The sequence below is a fragment of the Meriones unguiculatus genome, chromosome 5, assembly GCF_030254825.1.
Source record: "Meriones unguiculatus strain TT.TT164.6M chromosome 5, Bangor_MerUng_6.1, whole genome shotgun sequence".
In the NCBI taxonomy this organism is placed as follows: domain Eukaryota; kingdom Metazoa; phylum Chordata; class Mammalia; order Rodentia; family Muridae; genus Meriones; species Meriones unguiculatus.
In genome coordinates, this window is record NC_083353.1 from 13,192,965 (window position 1) to 13,211,948 (window position 18,984).

The window sequence follows — 18,984 nt, forward strand, 5'->3', positions numbered from 1 at the left end:
CCATTTGCTGGGCTCTCCAGGAACGTTTCCTCATTCTCAGAAGAGGACAAACTGTTCTCCTAAAAGAAAGTCCCTGGAATGGAGCTGAAATGTAGACAGAGAAGTATGAAGTAGTTTGTTGTGTTTTTTTTTTTTTTTTTAATATATATAAAATGCAAGAATCACCAAATATTATCGAGATAGAATTTTAATAAAAATTGTAGATATATTTTCTGTCTTATGCTATGCTGATGGTTGTAGAAAACATCAAAGACATATAAAAGAAGGGCCCCATTAGCCTTTTGCAGGGAAACTCAGGTTGTATGCAAGGGCTTTATAAGACTTAAAGGGGGGCTAGAGAGACGACTCAGTAGTGAACAGTGATGGCTACTCAATTCTAAAGGACTCAAATCAGGTAGCTCAGAACCACATAACTGCAGCTCCAGGGGACCCAGTGCCCTTTCTGGCCTTTGTAGGCCGCACACACAACATACAGGCACACAGATACACACACTAAATTTTAAAAAATCAAAATAGGACTGGGAGGTGGTGGCACACCCCTTTAATCCCAGCACTTGGGAGGCAGAGACAGGTGGATCTCTGTGTTAGTGGGGGCCAGCCTGGTCTACTTACCAAGTTCCATGTCATCCTGGCAGCATAGTTAGAGCCCATCTCAGAGTAAACTAGGGAGCTGGAGGGATGGCTCAGTGGCTAGGAGTGCCTGCTGCTCTTGTCGAGGATCCAGGTTCAGTTCCTGCATCACAGGATGGATCACAAACATCAGTACCAGGGGACCTGATGATACCTTCCGGCCTCCAAAGGTACCAGGGACGCATGTAGGCAAAGCACTCATACAACCAAAAACATAAAGGAAGTCTTATAATTTTTAGATAAATAAAAACAAATCTCTTTTAAAGGACTTCTTTATTTAAAAATAATCAGTCAGGACTTACAGAGGTAAAACCAGTTATAGCCAGATGCTAAGACAGGCCAGGCTGGTAGAGAACGCAGAGCTGGTGTGGAAAGGAACAGAGAGATTCCATTCCTATGTGTGTTGCTGGCTGGTTGGTTTGTGACAGCATCTTGCCGGGTAATGCTAGTGGCCTAACACTCAACAGCAGTCCCCTGAACCTCCAGGCTGGGTTTTTTGTTTGTTTAGTTGTTTTTTGTTTGTTTGTTTTGTTTTGGGACAGGGTCTTGCTATGTCTCCCAAACTGGCTTTGAGCACACGTTGTCCTGCCTCAGTCTCCCAAGTGCTGGAGTCCTGGCTTGTACCACTGAGTCAAACCTTAGTTATTTTGTTTTAGGTCCTTTTCTATTTATGTATTTTAGAGAAAATTATATACTTCATATTCTAAAAATATGAAAGTACAGAAAGATACAGTGGAAAGAATTGTCCTCCACCTTTGTGATTGCCTTGCTCCTTTTCCTCCACACTCAGTTTCCTTCTGGAGGCACAAGTGTGCCTTACTCGGGTATGATCCTGGAAATAGTCATGAAAGACAGCAGCTTCATGTGTGTGTGTGTGTGTGTGTGTGTGTGTGTGTGTGTGTGTGTGTTTAATCATGGGAGAGTGGGGAAGAGGAAAGAAAGGAATGGTTAGGTCACTGAAACAAATTAGGAGAATACCGTGAGGTGGGTCCTTGTTGAAATCCCTGCCCACCTTACCAGACATGGTGGTACATGTTTGTCACCTCAGCCCTCAGGGAGGAAGAGGCAAAGGATTACCACATGTTACAAGCCAGCCAGGGCTAAGTAAGAAACAGTGTTTCAAAACTAATAGTAGTGAAGAGAGTAAATATAAGAGAAAGAGGTGAAGGCACCCAAAGAAAAGGAAATCAAAGCTCTACCGTCCGAGCAGAAAATAGGCTCTCAGGAGGACATGCGGCTGGCCGCGGCTGACGCAGTGTGTGCTCTGCAGCCCTCAACCCCCAGAGCCCAGCACTTCCTGCTCTGCATGGCGGCTCACTGGATGGACATACCTGAAGTTTTTAAGTCCACTATTGGTCAACGTGTAGTGTTTTTTTCAGCTTATGGAAATAGTGCTACAGTGAATAAAAATAAACGCATCAAGAGGAAGAGTGTATCTGTTTGATAAGCGACTGGGCTACAGCACAGGCTTGGACTGTGCAAAACCTGTGAATTTCCACCAGGATGTCACCCAGTCCATAGTGTGCTTGTCCCTAAGGCAGGATACGTGGGTTGTGGGGGTCCATACCTGTAATCCCTGTAGACCCAACACTCAAGAGGTGGAGGGGGGGTAGGAGGACTGGAAGCATAAGGTCATTCACCATAGCGACTTGTGAGATGGCCTGGAATACATCAGACCTTGCCTCCAAATTGTTGTCCAGGGCTGTAAGTAAGAACGCCAGTACTGGTGTCCAGCCGGGCACACCACAGCTACCCAACGGTAGACTTGAGTGCAGCCCAGTCCAAAGCCCTACATTCTTTAAGAAGACATTTACAACATTAGCACATCTTTCTTGTAATTTTCTTTTCTTTTTATAACTTGATTGTGTGATTCTTGAGTATAAATTTTATAGATGATAATGTCTGTTGCAAGGTCAAAGGTTAGAAACACCAGCATCTGGTGAGTTGTAACCTTTGACACCTCTAACAAACATCATGTTTTTTATGACCTTTTTTGACCTTTGATTACCTGATTACTGAAACATTATCTGAGAATAGTTCCTATGCCATTTTTTTATATGTACTAATCAGGTTTCTCTGGAGAGCAGAGCTGATAGAATGCATACACACACACAAACAGCACACTCGCACACAGACTGCTTTGGGTGACTTACAGGCCGTGGTCCAGCTAGGCCAACAGGAAGTCCAAGAATCGAGTAGTTGTTTAGTCCATGAGGCTAAATGTCTCAGCTGGTCTTCAGTGTACACCAGAATCCCAAGAAAGTAGATGCTAATTCCAGCCAAAGAATGGACAGCCAGAGGCAAGGCAAAAGCTTCCTTCTACTTGTCATTTATTTAGGCTACAGCAGAAGGTGTGGCCAGATTTAAGGTGGAGATTAAAATCCCCAGGAGTGCCCTGCAAACCTGGCATGCCAGCAGGGAGCAAGAGATCCTGCCTCAAAGCAAGATGGGAAGTGAGGATAGATTTTGATGGTCACACAGATACCTACCTACACCCCACACTTCAAATTATTTAAAACGACATTTCCTTTTGTGTAAACCAGGCATTTTCTACTGGACTTAGTTTTGGTTTTGATTTTTTGTGACAATCTTGCTAGTCCTACCACTCCGGGGCTGGTTTGTTTGGTCAGTTTGTGGATATGGCTGGTTAGTTGATTGGTTGGTTGATTTTTGAGACAAAATCTATGTGTGTTTTTAGATTTATTTTTATTAATCAGTCAAGAGTTTCATGCATGTACATAATATATTTTGATCATATTTGCCCCCTACTTCTGCCCCTAACTCTTCCCAGAGCCTCTCCCACCCGGCCCCAAATTCATGACCTCCCCTTCATTTAAAAAAACCGCACAGCAAGCGCAGTGTGCTGCTCAGCTGTTTGTGGGTGTGGAGGGGCCACTGGGCTCCTCAGACCTGCTAGGCCCACACACCTAGAGAAAACGTCTCCCTCTTTGTCACATGTGCTGTTTGTTTGTCTGCTGTTTTTCTAGATGGGCTTTCTCTGTGTAGCAGAGCCCTGGCTGTCCTGGACTCACTCTGTAGACCAGGCTGGGCTCGAACTCACAGAGATCCGCCTGCCTCTGCCTCCTCCTCCCAAGCTCTGGGATTAACTGTGAGTGCCACCACACTAGGTCCTTAGTTTTGCTTCACTTACTGGCTTATATGATTTTGTCCCCTAATATGTCAGGAGGATGGACCCCACCCCTGTGCCTGTGACATGAGAGGGAAACAGTTGTTCAAGGGCTTTGGCGCTGCTCTTTGGTTTTGCTGCTTTTGTTGTGGTTTGTTGTTGTTGTGGGGTTTTTGTTTGTTTGTTTTAGTTTTTTTCCAGACAGGGTTTCTCTGTCGCCTTGGCTGTCCTGGAGTTTTAGTTTTTTAAACACTGTTGGGGGAAAGGTTTGCTGAGTGAAGGGGCTGAACAAAGTGCCTCAGTGAGCTTCACTGGCACAAGTCCCAAGACCTGTTAACACCCTAGAAGCCTACGATCCCCTTCCTTAGGGGATAGTGAGATGGCTCAGCAGTAAACCTGCTTGCTGCCAAGTCTGATGAGCCGAGTTTGAGTCCCCAGAATCACATGGAGGAAGGAGAGACCCAACTCCTACAGGTTGCATTCAGAGTTGCATATACATGCTGTGGTACATGTGCCCCCCATCCATCCATCCATTTATGCATACATACATGTATACATGCATGCATACATACATACATACATACATACATAAAGTGATTTCTTAAATAACACTAAGTAATCCTTTATAGTTTTTCCTCTCCTCTTTCCCTCTATTCTCTGTTCTTTTCTCTTATGGTGGGTCCCCTGGTCACAGCAGTGTACGCATCGCTGTACCACCTACATGCTCGTCTAAGACAGATGAACCCAGGGCCTCAAGCAGAAGCCTTTGTGCGCCACGCCCTCGTGGGAGGTGAGGACTGAGACGGGCTCTTCTGTGGCCGACCCAGGCCTCAGACTCTTGACCTCCTGCCTGTCACCTCCAAGTGTGCCACCTCGCCCAGTGGGTTGCCTTTTTCTCCGAAGTTCATTTCTTGTGATTCCAGGAAAAGTTGAGAGATCTGAACTGCGCTTTGAGGGCGACCGCTGCAGGAAACTGACCCTGGTCTTCCTGTCTGTCTTGCAGGTGGAAAGAGTCTCCGTTGTGCACTCTTCGTTGTACAAGGACAGCGGTGCACTCACGGCTTTCCGAGGAATTTCTGTACATATCACCCACGCCTCAGCCTCCTGCCAGCACAAGCTTAGCGTGCTAGGGGTACAGCTAGGACCTCAGGAGCTCGCACTCTGAAGTGATCACATCCCCCAGAGGATGAGCATAGAATGCATAGTCTCAAAGGGTCACGCTTCTGTGTGTATTTACCGTTCACGGGGCCACAAGCTTGTCCCCACATTACCCAGCTGCAGCCTCACAGTCAAAGTGTTTCAGGATTTAAGAACAACTTTTAGCCAGGCAGTGGCGCACACCTTTAATTTAAGCGCTTGGGAGGCAGAGACAGGCAGATCTCTGAGTTCGAGGCCAGCCTGGTCTACAGAGGGAGTTCCAGGACAGCCAGGGATACACAAAGAAACCCTCTCTTGGGGAAAAAAAAAAAAAAAAAAGACTCACTTTTAGGCTGGAGGAGGTGGTACAGGCCTGTAAGTCCAAGCATTTGATAGTTTGAAACAAGAATAGAGTTCAAGGCCTGCCTACTCCACATAACAAGACAAAAACAAGATTGAATTTAGAGCTGGGGTGTAGATTTTGTGCTTAGTATGCTCTAGAGCCAGGCCTCAGCAGTGTGGACATTTGTATACACATACACACACACACTAGGGTTGAGGAAACAGCTCAGGTGGCAAAGTAATTGCCTTGCTAGCATGAGGGCCTGGGTTTGATCCCTAGAATGCACAAAAAAGCCAGGCATGATGGTGTGTGCTTGTCATCCTAGTGCTGTGGATGCAGAGGCAGGAGAATCGTGGGACCCATTGGACAGCTAGTCTAATCAGATCAGTGAGCCCCAGGCCCCTGAGAAGGTCCCTGTGGTAAAAGCAGAATGGAACTCTCCTAAGAAACAGCACCCCAGGTTGACCTCTGACCTACCTGAGTGTCTACACCCAGACACTCACACATACAGATTTTTAATCAGCCCATCAAAATACAGTCTTCCAGCCGCTTAATTTCCAGGCTAGCTCATATACAGTGGGTGGGAAAAGCTGAGTATGGGGAGACGTGGATTCTGCCCTCCCTCTAAAGGCCACCTGCCCCTAACAGATCTCGGAGCTGAAGAACCACGGCATTCTCCAGGCCCTGACCACAGAATCGAGTGGATGGCAGCCAGGGGGTAAGGACCCTGGAAGGCCCTTCGGGTTTGGGTGGGACCCGGGTCAGAGCCTCCAAGGACCCACTGTCCTTCGTCTGAATCAGCCTTGCTCTCTCTCTCTCTCTCTCTCTGAATTTTGTAGGTTTATCATTCCCCAACAAAAATTAGAAGCAACCCGGATTAGGTGCCAGATTATCCATTGGTGGTTTGCTGTGTGTTTTGGAGCAAGGCATGTAATAATGTCTGTTTACAGCGAAAAATAGGAATTTGATTCACTTTTATTGCGTTATGGGGAGGGGTGTGGGCCAGAGGGTGGCAGCTGGATAAGGCTAGCTTGACCTTTCTGTTCCTTAACTGTTGTAATGGCAACCTCCCTCCCCCTAGTGGCCAAGGTTCTGCTCCTGGCTCACAGACGTGGTCAGACTGCTTTGTGGGTGAAGGGTCATAGGGTGAGAGGTAGCTGGTAGTGCTGCCTGGAGGCCAGGGTTGGAGTTAGGAAGGCTGTGCTCAGCCCCACCACTTGCACATTTCTCACTTGTTTTATTTTGTGTATAGCGCTGTCTGTCCTGGATCTTACTCTGTACATCAGGCTGGCCTTGAACTTGCCATAAATCGCCCTGCCTCTACCTTCCTAGTGCTGGGATTACAGGATTACAGTGCTGGCTCATACTCTTTCTTTTTTAAAGAATTATTTTATGCCTATGTGTATGTCCATGTGAGTGAATCACCAAGTGCCCATGAAGGCCAGAAGAGGGTGCTAGATGCCTTGAAGCTAGAGTTACTAGTGGCTCTTCACTGCCCCAGTGTGGGTGCTGGGAACCAAACTCAGGTCCTTTGGAAGAGCAGCAAGTGCTCTTAACTGCTAAGCCATCTCTCAGCCTTTCCTCTCTTGGAGGGGAAGCTGAGGAGCAAACCCACAGTCTTGCTCTTGCAATGTCCTCTTTTTCTTCAGCCACTTTGCCCCTATTTTTATCTCCCACAGTCTTGCTTGCTAAAGACTGAACTGTAATGCCAGGTTCATGGAACTCTCAGAGACCACCAGGAGATGACTTGATGCAAGAGCAAGGGAGCTTTATTACAAGAGCGATCAAACTCAGGACTCAAGTCTCACTGATGCAGCAGAAAAAAGTGGGACCCTGAGTTCTGAGTGAACAGGAATTTTAAAGGGAAAGTCTGTGAGCAGGGGGTTTCCATGACAGCAAGCAGGGAGGCACATGATTCTATGACAGCAAACAGGGAGGGCATATGCCTTGACATTACAGGATTAGGTAAAAGTTAGCAGGGCAAGATGACCTTTTCTGAGGCACATAATCACAATTCCTAAAGCATATAAGCACAATAGCTATTTTTCTAAACTATATCTGAAACATTGGGGAGAGTTTTCCCACCCGATTCCCAACCTGTTCTCATTGACTATTGTCAGGGAGTTTGTCTCTATTTTCTACGAAGTATTTATTTTGTGATATTTCCTGGAGGCTGTTGCTAGGAGAGTTAACTTTGTTCTCTGCCAAGTGTACATTCTGTGATATTTCCTGGTCCCTGAATTCAGCTCCCAGTCAAGATGGCTCTTTATTCAAAATGGAGTCACCAAGGCTAACTTAAGCTCTTCAGAACTTCATTTTCTCTAGTCATCAAGACCAAGCTTTGTTGGCGTTCTCTAGCCGAGTCCTTCTGAGTGTCAGTGTCTGCTGCCCAAGGCTGGAAGGAACAAGGTGGAATTCCCTGGCGGCCCAGAGTCTTAGGACCCTGAATCCATTTCGCCAGTCCCTCTAACTTACTGGCCCTGAGACCGTGACTGTGTCACTAACAATAGTGAACACTTGATGAACTCTTGCCTCTGGGCTACATAACCATGTTAGAAGTTGGAGAATTGCCTCTTCTTACTGAAATCCCATGAGAACTCACAGATGGCTAAATAATTTGGCAAAAAAAAAAAAACAAAAACAAACAAACAAACAAAAAAAAAAAAAACAGCAGCAGAGAGAGGCCCTCTCTGCCTCTTCCAACCGCCTTCCCCTCAGTCATCATCAGCATTTGGTATTATTTTACTTAACTGCAAGTCTGTTCTGTCAATCCATTTTTCAGTACTACAACAGAGTGGCAGAGACTGGGTGGTTTTATGTGGAATAGGGCTTTAAGCAAGCATGGTGGCACGTGCCTGTTTCCCACACGTGGGAGGTAGAGGTAGAAAGATCAGGAGTTCAAGGACATATTCTTGGCTGGAGAGTGGTTTAAGACCACCCAGGGCTACCTGAGTCCCTACCTGAGAAACAGACTGAGTTCATTGACGGTCAGTCAATTTCAAGGTCAAGGGGCTGAACTTGGTGTCCTGCCTGCAGTTGGAGTTCCAAGTTGGTGCAGGCTATCACACAGCAAAAGAGAGGCAAAAGAGTGTCTCTGCTGGCTCCTTCCTGTTTTGTTTTGAGACAGTCTCACTGTGTAGCCCAGGCTCGAACTCACAGAAATGAAATCTGCCTGCCTCTGCCTCCCAAGTGCTGAGATTAAAGGTTTGTCCCACCATGCGACATTTTCTTTTTAATTGTATAAACTCTAATTTCCATATAAGCCAAAATGAAGTCTACTGGAGAGAACAAAAGAAATACCCAGGCGCAGACCCTATTTGCACAAGGTCACTGAAGGTCACAAGTGTTCAGGTAAACTGCAAGGTTTGATTCTATGGCGGACTGAGCAATATTGTTTAGTATTCTTTTCAGTCTTGTTATTAAAAATTTCCCCATTGCTATTACTGTTTTTGAAGGCGTGGTCTCACTATAGCCCAGGCTAGTCCTAGACTCACAGTAGTCTTCCTGAGTGCTAGGGCTACAGGGGTGAACCCCTGTGCCTGGCTGACTTCATGTTGATATTCTGTAAGCCCAAGATTTTAAACTGATCTTATTTCAGAGAAGCGGCGGTGACCTCCAGAGCTGTGTGTGAGACCTCTTGTGCTTCCAGTTGGCACAGTGTCTGCTTCCTAACATGTGACATTAATTAGGCATTTCTGGAACGGCATTCGATACCGACGCATTTACAAAGATGACACAAACATGAAGTCAGCATATTCATTCACACTCAACAGTTCAGGATGTCCTCGTACTGCAGAGCTGAATGGGAGCTTCAAGGCTAGCAAAGGAAGGGGCTTACTGTGTAAGCCAGAGGACCAGAGTTCAAATCCCTAACCCACATAAAGGCAGAAAGAGAGAAACAACTTGCACAAGCTGTCTTTTGACCCCTACATGTGTGCTATTGTCCAGTGTGCTATTGTATATGTGTGCCCACACAAACAGACATATATCCAATAATAATTAATAAATATAACTTTAAAGAACTTTTCAAACCCTGATTTTAAGCATTGCGGTCACCTAAGTCACGCCAGAATGGGCGTAAACTTTACACACATAAAATTCTTTTGTGAAAGCTGAAACAAGTTTGATTATAGTTATTAAGTACTTTGGCACTCCACGTACTTATTCTTCAATTGTGTGATTTTTCTTCTAGTTTACAGTCTTAAACTTCTGGTTTGTAAAATCTAAAAGGACAATATAAAAGAAGTGAGCATAACAGATCATATTAATGAACATAGGCCTGGTGAGGTGGCCCCCACGCCTGTGCCCCCAGTGCTCGGGAGACAAGGTAGGAGGATTGCCACGAGTTTGAAGGTAGCCTGTTCTGCACAGAGAGTTGCAGACCAGCCAGGACTCAGTGAGTAAATGGATACGTGTAACAGGCAAAGCCATAACTAAGACGAAAGGGGCTAGAGACGTGGCTCAGTGGGTAGCCCTCTGTAGCCAAGGATGGGTTTGATCTCATAGATTCCCCCTACTTCTGCCTCCAGAGTACTGGGACTAAAGGCCCACCATGCACAGCTCTTGCACGCACTCTCTAGCCCAGTGTTCTCCCTTATGATGGCAGCGCTCAGGCTTCCAGAAGAGCTGTTTCCAGTGCTGTAGTGGCCAACAGGAAACGAAGGCTGGTTCAGAGAAATAATAACTGCTCCTGGAGCTGGCGGTGGCGGGCATGCTTCCTGGCACCAGAGACTGAGCAGGAGAAGGCTTGAGTTTGAGTACAGTCAGCATGCTGGCCACAGGAGGTCTTTGATCCAGAAGACCCTGTGTGGTGGAAATGACATGGCAGTGCCCTGCTCTGCACAGGGCACCAGTGGGAAGTTGCTACCCCATTTTCCTTTATTTTCTTGTGTGTTTCTTTATATGTTTCTTTCTTTTGAAACAAGATGTAGCCCAGGCTGACCTAAAACTCACTTGTAAACCAGGCTGGCCAGGCATGAACTCACAATTCACTTGCCTCTCTCTCCCAAGTGCTGGGATTAAAGGCTTGCACCACCTTGCCTGGCTCACCTTTCTTTTATCCATATTGCAATCCTTGTAATTAAAATACTTTTGCTCTTCTGCAACTATTTCCTGAGAAAACCTGACACACCGGACTTTTGTCCGAAATGAAGAAACATTACTTAATTTTTTTTTTTTTTTTGAGGCTGGAGAGATGGCTCGGTGTTTAACAGTGCTTGCTGCTCTTCAGAGGATTAGAGTTCCGGTGGCTCACAACTGCATAGCCACAGCTCCAGGGTCTCCACCACCTCTTCTGGCCACTGCCGATACCTCCACGCACATGTGCAATTACCTATTTTTATTTTATTGGTATTTTAAAGGCAGGGTTGCCTCGAGCGCTGGGACTCCGGGCACACACCACCATGCCTGGTGGATCAGTGCTGGGGACTGACCCGAGGGCCTTATGTACATCAGGCAAGTGCTCTCCAGCTGAGCCGCACAATCCCCCTCCCCCAGCCCAGAAGCTTCACCTCTAAGTTGCATCTGCAGCTTCCTCTCGACCGCTCCATTTTCCATTGCCCTCTACTGTGCTGAGGCTGTCTTGGGGAGTCCTGGGAGAGGGGGCTCCCTGCACCCCTGTTCTCTGGTTCTGCAGTGTCTAAGCACTTCCCTTCTTAATTCCTGGATTCTCTGATGAAGCCACCAGGCTTCTGACATGATAACCCGACCTGATCCTTTCGCCTCCTCCGGACTGTTTGACCAGCAGGAGTGCTGTGGTTTGGAGGGAAGGGCTGTGTGACCGGCCTCACTGAGGCCCAGATCTCACCAAGACTCCTTTCTCACCATTGCAGTTGTGAGTGCAGAGGTGCTCAGAGCCCAGGAAGAGTGGGACGTGGTAGAGGTCATCCACCCAGACCCAGGTAAGTGTGGAAATGGTGCTGACCAGCACAGCGGCCAGCGGAAGCCACATGCCAGCCGTGCACCTGTGACGGGGAGTAGATGATGAACTCTTGAATGTCCCCATTTTAGTTAAGTAACATAGAAGAGAGTGTTGTCCACAACCCCTAAAATGACACGCTACATGAAGTGGAGAAGGACCACCACAGGGCAAGGCTGCCATTCCTCACCCTCTACCCAGTGCTGAGGGAAGACAAGGGAACGCTGGTCAGGGTTAGCCCCTGAAGGGGGACATGGATGGAGGCGGGCAGTGAGGGCCCCTGTAGAAGACATTTGCTGGCAGTCTCTGAAGGCTGGGGAGCATTGTCTCCAGTTCATTTCTGACAGATTCAGGTGGAGCTGTAAAAGGGTCACCACCATCTGGGTCCCAGCCAAGCCCAGGAGAGAGGTCACAGCAAGTGACAGCAGCCACCACCTACATTGCTGGTGACAAGTTGGTAGCCACTGCTCGGCTTAGAGGTGACACCAGCTGGCCATCAAGTGGGTGTTTGCTAATAGGACCACCATTATCCCGGATCCTCGGGTGTCTTCTCTTTTGACCTAGAGAGTGGGATCAGCTCTCAGCAGCCTGGCCAGCTCATCTCCTTCAGCGAAGCCCTGCAGCACTTCCAGACTGTGGACCTCTCGTCCTTCAAGGTATGGCTGTAGGGAAATATGGCCCAGCATGCATGCTCCTGCTTCCCAAGTTTGCTGTGCACTGGACCCTTTCTCACCTTAGAAATGTTGGGTACAGGGTCTCAGGTACCAAAGAACCAGATATGGTGGTTCACACCTATGGTCCCAGCATGACATGAGGAAGAAGGCTGCCTTGTGCTCAGAGGCTCAGAGGCTCAGAGGCTCAGAGGCTCAGAGGTTAAGAGCCCTGGCTGCTCTTCCAAAGGTACTGAGTTCAATTCCCAGCAACCACATGGTGGCTCACAACCATCTATACTGAGATCTGGTGCCCTCTTCTGGCCTGCAGGCACATATGCCAGTAGGACACTGTATATAATAAATAATAAATCTTAAAAAAAACGTTGTGTGGAGAAGCAAGATGACTCAGTGGATAAAGGTTCTTGCCATACAAGCCCTGTGACCTGAGTTCGATCCCCAGATCCCATGTAAAAGTGGAAGGAGAGAACTCTTGCCACAGTTGTCCTCTGACCTCCACATGCATTGTGGTATGTATGCCCCCTCACACACATCACACAAACACACACACACCAGGAATAAGGTGGGCGAGAAAAGGAGTATGAGGGGATACGCACACTGGGGGCTTTTGTGGGATGTATTGAGCAGCGTGCAGTGAGTCTAGCAAGAATGTGGTTTCAGGTATTCAGCCTAGATCAGGAGGGAGCCTAAAGAGACAGAAACGGATACAAAAGGCCAGAACATGCCCAAACCTAGAACCCTGTAAGGCTGGCAGCAGTGACCTCGGGTTCGGGGAGCCAGCACGATGTACTCTAGGGTGACATGTAACTCATGAGTGCCCACTGGCCCTAACATCCTGGGAGCGGGGAAGGAGCTACAGTTTGGAATCCATATCCTCAAAGAAACAGCTGTATGAAGAGTAGAGGCAACCTTGCGGAGGATACTAGCCTGGCTTTTGGGTGACCATATTGGGGTTTCCATGTGGCCACAGCCAAGCCTCACTGGTTAGTCAATAGCCAGTTCTGAAAAAGCCTAAGAGGCCACGTGCAGAGAACAAGCTGGGAAGACTAGTTCAAAGCACACCGTGCAGAGACTCTCTGAGCTGGAAGCTCCGTCCCTGGGGTCTCAGTGCTGCCTCCTGGCGCAAGCACTGTGGAGGGGCAGTCACTGGTGATAAAGGTTTGGTTGACTGTCTGCGCTTCCCTTCTCAGAAAAGAATCCAGCCAACTATTCGAAGGACTGGGCTCGCCGCCCTCCGGCATTGCCTCTTTGGGCCACCAAAGCTGCACCAGGGGCTTCGGGAAGAAAGAGACTTGATCTTCACCATTGCTCAGTGTGAGTGCTAGGGCAGCCCCGGGGCACACGCTAAGGCCCCTGTCTACTCCGATTGCCATGACAACAGGAGTGCTGGTAGCATGTCTTGAACACGGTGCAGGAAGCACTGGTCTCTCCCTGGGGACAGCTAGCAGGTGTGCATGTGTCTTGGGCAGGTGGCCTGGACAGCCAGGACCCGATGCATGGCCGAGTGCTCCAGACCATCTACAAGAAGCTGACGGGCTCCAAGTTTGACTGTGCACTCCACGGAGACCATTGGGAAGACCTGGGCTTCCAGGGTGAGAGAAAAGCTCCCATCTTGCTTCCCTTGTCTTGTCTGATTGATCCCAGAGGGAGGGGCCGTCTTGAGGGAGGAGGGGCATCTAGGGGGCACAGAAGATCCACGGCCCCCGGGCAGCACACAGGAGTGTGCCGAGCACGGCTGAGGGAGGAAGAAGGGTAGACAGCTTGTCCCTTGGAGTCTGCAGTCTGCTGGGACACACTTGTGTGGCGAGAGACAGGAGGGGTGTCGTTGCAATCTGGTTTGCTCGTGTTTCCTCTTTTCAAATGAAAACTGGGTTGTAGCTATTTCTTATTGAAGCACTTATCTCCCCTGCTTTGGGATCAGAGTTTTTTACCCAGTTTGCATAGAACTGGATGTCCAGCCCAGGGCTTTGTGCACGCCAGGTAAGCAGGCTGTCCACTGAGCTGCATCCTCAGCCCTGTACTCTTTACCCCCCAAATCTTGTCTCACCTTTGTAAAGAATAAGAAACTATATTGCAGGGCATGGCGGTACACAGCCTTAACCCCAGCCCTCAAAGAGCAGAAGCAAGCAGATCTCTGTGAGTTTGAGGCCAGCCGGGTATACATAGAGGGTTCCAGGCCAACCAGAGCTGTCAGAGTTTTCTACAGTTGCAGTAACAGACTTCCACAAATTTGGCTAGGAGATGTAGCTCAGTTATTAAAGTGCTCACCTCGCATGAAGCCCTGTGTTCAGTCCCCGCATCCCATAGACTAGCATTGTTGTTTAAAAGAAGAAAAACCCCAACCATTCTACTTGACTAAGAAAGACTCAGGAGCGAGATGCTGAGGTGAAAACCTGCTAGCTCAGAGAAGCAGAGAAAGCACCCTTCTTTTTTTTTTATTAAAATTTTATTTTTTATATTAATTACAGTTTATTAACTTTATATCCAAGCTGTAGCCCGCTCCCTCATTCCTTCCCAATCCCACCTTCCCTCCCTCATCTCCTCCCTGCCCTTCTCTAAGTCCACTGATAGGGGAGGTCCTCCTCCCCTTCCATCTAACCCTAGCTTATCAGGTCTCATCAGGACTGGCTGCAATGTGCTCCTCTGTGTCCTAGCTAGGCTGCTCCTCCCACGGAGGGTGGGGAGGTCAAAGAGCTAGCCACTGAGTTCATGTCAGAGACAGTCCTGTTCCCCTTACTAGGGAACCCACTTGGACACTGAGCTGCCATGGTCTACATCTGTGCAGGGGTTCTAGGTTATCTCCATGAATGGTCCTTGTTTGGAATATCAGTCCCAGAAAAGACCTCTGTGCCCAGATATATTTGGTCCTTGTGGAGCTCCTGTCCTCTCCAGGTCTTAGTAACCCCCCTTCTTTCATATGATTCCCTGAACTCTGCCCAAAATTTGGTTATGAGTCTCAACATCTGCTTTGATTCACTACTAGGTAGAGTCGAGAAAGCATCCTTCTTTCATGACCTTTCTTCTCAGCTCATGTCTGGATAGAAAAAGCCCAAAAGGCTCACTAGCTCAGCTGACAGCCCAGGAGGAAAAAGCCAAAAATGGGAGGAAAAACAAACAAACAAACAAACAAACAAACGAAAACAAACAAACAAAACCCAAGGACAAAGGCTTGCTCGCCCAAAGCCCCAAAAGCTCAAGAGCTAGAAAGTGAAACACTCCTTTTTTTCGTCTCCATGCTGCCTTAATTACCCTTCAACTCAAAGTCCTTCCAACTCTTTAATCCCTGTCAGCTGGTTGCTTGCTCCACCTCTTGCTCTAGGGTTAACTTTATTTAACCCTGTCTATAGAAAGTTCTTGGGTTGAAGGTGTGTGTTAGGGCTCAACCACAGCAAACAGAAAACAAAGTTTTACAGTTCGCAGTCTCAGGATTCACAGTGGGATCAAATATCCTGCAACATAGCATAGCTCCATACACAATTCCAGCACTGGAGAAATGAGCCAAAAGTTTGAGGTCATACTCAGGTGCATAGCAGGTTGGAGGCCAGCCTGGACTCCATGCAACCCTGTCCCAGCCGTGAAGAGAGTGATGTGGAACAAAGAAGCCCACTTTTTAGTTTGTAGCTCAGCCTGACACAGGACCCCATGAGAGGACCAGGGTATCAGCAGTACTGATTTCATTTGTGAAGGACCTACGAGAAAATCTAACTCTAACATTTTGAGCTTCTAGAAACTTTCCGCAGACCTCTATTGCCACAGCCAGAAGCAGCATCCCCGAGCTCAGTCATGCTCACATCCTCTCTCTAGCTATGTGTTTCCACCTCCTTCTGCTTTCATGGACCCTGCTCTACTGCACCAAGCCCACGCAGATACCCCATGACACTCTCCCTCTCTGCAGGTAGCAGCCTTGACTTTCCCCGTGTCTTTTTCTCCTTTGCCGTGTGCTGTGCCCCTAGATTCTGAGGTTCAAAGTGTGGGCGTCTTTGGAAGTAGGGATTATTCTGACCATCAGAACTGCTTTAAAATCTCTCAGGTGCTTCGAGCATCCTCCTTATCTCAGGTACCATTCAGGTTGAGCACCTCCTGGTTTTGCTATAGCCCACATTCAGTCATTACCTGGACATTCTGAGCATTACAGATTACAGTCTCTGGGTCTTTATCTCTCTGTTCCAGTACTGGGCCAGGGAGTAAGGGGCAGTGTCACTCACTGGCTGAAAGCCCATATATTGCATTCAGCTTCAATGAACGCTGCTCGCTGGGAACAGTGATGGGACTGTGTTACTGTTCCCATGTTCCCCGCTGTCACTGTAGAGGGGACAAGAGGCTCCTTACCTCCAGACAGGATAAATGCCAAGCTCCACACCCGGCTGTCTGCAGTGCAGCTCAGGGCTGCCTGGGTTCAGCCAGACAAGGGAAGGAACCTGGGCCCTCGCTAGGCCTTTGCTGAGGAGGAGCAGGAGGAGCAGGAGGAACAGGACATGTTTGTGGTGTTTGGTTGGAGCGGGTTACATGTTACCTAAGTTGGGTCTGTCTTACAAGGCTGCCCTTCTGTCCCTTCTATCCCTCAGCTATTGGGGGCCTTTTGATCTGCTCTTAGTCTATTTTCTGTTGCTATGACAAAAGACTTAAACTGGGTAATGTATAGAAACTAGGTTATTTGGCACGTGATCTAGATGGCTCTGGCAGCTGAGAGCACGGCTCCAGAATGTGCTTGACTTCTGCTGAGGGCTTCTCACCGTATCCTAACATGGTGCAGACACAGGAGAAAGGACAGGCCTGTGTCAGCTTGAGTTTGTCTTCCTCGTTTTTCCTTTCTGCTGGCCTTGAACTTGTCTCTACAAACAAGGATGACTTTGAAAGCTTCATCCTCCTGCCTCTACCTCCCAAGTTCTGGGGAGACAGGCATGTTGACAAGTATGCCCAGTTAATGATGCACAGGGCCTCATATATGGTGAGCAGACACTGCCTCCTAAACTACACCGCCAGCCCCTGTCTTTGTAATATCTTGCTGGTAGTCATGTGGGGAAATGACTACAGAAGGCCATGGGAGCATTAGAAAACCGCTGCCAGGGCGTCCTGAGTGCTGAAGGATGGGCTTGTTTGGTGCCGTAGGGCCCATCAGGGCTATGTCCAGAAGCAGGCATGTACAGAGCGCTCCAGCCCAGCAGGGCAGTGTCAGGGCAGGGTTCCAGCCACGTCCCGGGAGCTCAAGGGATCAGGACATCTTCCTTGCTCACCTTCACATCCTGGTTTCTTCCACAGGAGCAAATCCAGCTACCGACCTCCGGGGAGCCGGCTTCCTTGCCCTCCTGCACCTACTGTACCTGGTGATGGACTCAAACACCTTGCTGATGGCCCAGGAGATCTTCCGCCTGTCTCATCACCATGTCCAGGTAGGGCTCTGGTGGAGGACAAAGTGGGGAAGGCTGTGGCTTGAGGACCCAAACAGGGAGGGGACTGCATAGTTCATTGTCAGGATGGTGGAGACAAACCAGGAACGGCTTCTTTGTCAGATGCCCTGGAATCTGAGCTCTACCATTTATTAGCTGTTGGTCTTCAGCAAACCCCTCAGCCACTCAGAACCTTGATCTCCTCATCTGTAGGATGGAAATCATGAAGACTTGCTGTCACTTCCTTTGGGTGGCTGTGGTACAGCTAGTGAGGAAGCTTTGGTTTTGCTCACAGTTAGGGGTTATAGGGCATCACTGAAGCAGGAGCATCAGGAGGCAGCCAGTCACACTGCACCACAGTTAAGAGACAAAGCAATACCTGCAAGAATTCTAAGTGTACAGCTCTTTCTGTTTGTTCCATGGGCCTACATCCCCTGCCCAGGGAGTGGTCCTGCCCACAGTTAAGATGTTTGTCTCCATGTCAACAACGTAATGAGAATAATCTGTCATTGGCATGCTCTTAACCTCTGAGCCAGCTCTCCAGGCCCTGACTCCTCTTCTAAAGAGCCCAGTTTTAATGCCCAGTGTTCACACGGTAGTTCACAGTGGTCTGTAACTCTAGCTCTGTGTTCTGCCCTCCTAAAGTACCAGGCATCCATGGGGTATGCAAACATACATACAAGCAAAGCACCATACGCATAAAAAGTTAAATAAAAAGAAGTGTACATTATGAGCTTGGTATGGTGACACATGATTGTAATCCCAGCACAAGAGGCTGAGGCGGGAGTTCAGAGCCTCACCTCGTGACTTCCAGGGTTTGGAAATGTAGCTGTGAAAGGGCACTCACCTAGCAGGCTCGGGGTACTGTGGTTAAGTCCTAGCACTGCCATAATATTAATACCTGCAGTGAGTTGCATACCAGCCTGGGCTACATATCAAGTTCAAGGCAAGCCTGGGATGGATATACACACACACATACATGGATACTATATATATGTAGTTTTGTTTTGTTTTTCAAGACAGCCTTTCTCTGTGTAGCCTTTGCTGTCCTGGATGTGCTTTGTAGACCAGGCTGGCCTTGAACTCACAACGATACTCCTGCCTCTGCCTCCCAGAGTGCTGAGATCATAGGTATGCACCACCACACTTAGCATGAGCAGGAAATATTATTTAATAACATAGAAATCAAAGTTGGCTCCCTGGGGCTGGAGATGCAGCTCAGCTGGTAGCATGTTTTCCTCGTGTGCAGAGAGCCCTGAGTTCAATTGTGTTCTATCCAGAGGACGGTCTGTACACATATTTTCAGGTCTGAATGAGGGAGTCTATTGAGCATATAGAAAGCAAAGGTAAAAGAAGAAATACCCAGGAGCAGACAGAGGGCTTATCAGTTCAGGCAGCTATCGCATCCAGCAGCAAGGATGAGGGGAGCCTGCTGCAGCGGTCATACTGGGAGAGTTCTGGGCAAAGCAGGGTGGGCTCTCATGAGCGCTTTCAGCTCCTCATCCCCACTGCGGGAGGTTTTGTGCCATGGGTAAACGACAGTGACCTTGGTTGGAAATGGTTTTCCTTCTAGCTGGTCTCAAAGGTGCAGTGTCATTAATGCCCGTAGCTGTTTGCTGTTCTCCTCCCTCCCTCTGACAGGGTGAGGCGGGCAGCCTGGGCCAGGACGAGGAGTCTGGGAGGATGCTGGAGTCTGTGACAAGGGGATTCTTGTTCTCAAGAGTCGGTGCACAGCCAGCACAAACGGCACATGACAGTTTACCAATATAATT

The 18,984-nt window shown here is 48.3% G+C and overlaps 1 protein-coding gene across 4 annotated transcripts in view; it reads left to right on the forward strand.

The window, feature by feature from the left end:
• The window catches only part of Elmod3 (ELMO domain containing 3), a 30,851-nt gene that overhangs the window by 4,508 nt on the left and 7,359 nt on the right, over positions 1–18,984 (forward strand). For all 4 annotated transcript variants that reach the window (XM_021654066.2, XM_021654067.2, XM_021654069.2 and 1 more), the window contains 7 exons: positions 4,761–4,835; positions 5,886–5,955; positions 11,069–11,137; positions 11,719–11,810; positions 13,016–13,139; positions 13,295–13,417; positions 17,085–17,215. In XM_021654066.2, the coding sequence (XP_021509741.1) occupies positions 4,761–4,835; positions 5,886–5,955; positions 11,069–11,137; positions 11,719–11,810; positions 13,016–13,139; positions 13,295–13,417; positions 17,085–17,215 (684 nt within the window). The remainder of the gene's footprint in view (positions 1–4,760; positions 4,836–5,885; positions 5,956–11,068; positions 11,138–11,718; positions 11,811–13,015; positions 13,140–13,294; positions 13,418–17,084; positions 17,216–18,984) is intronic.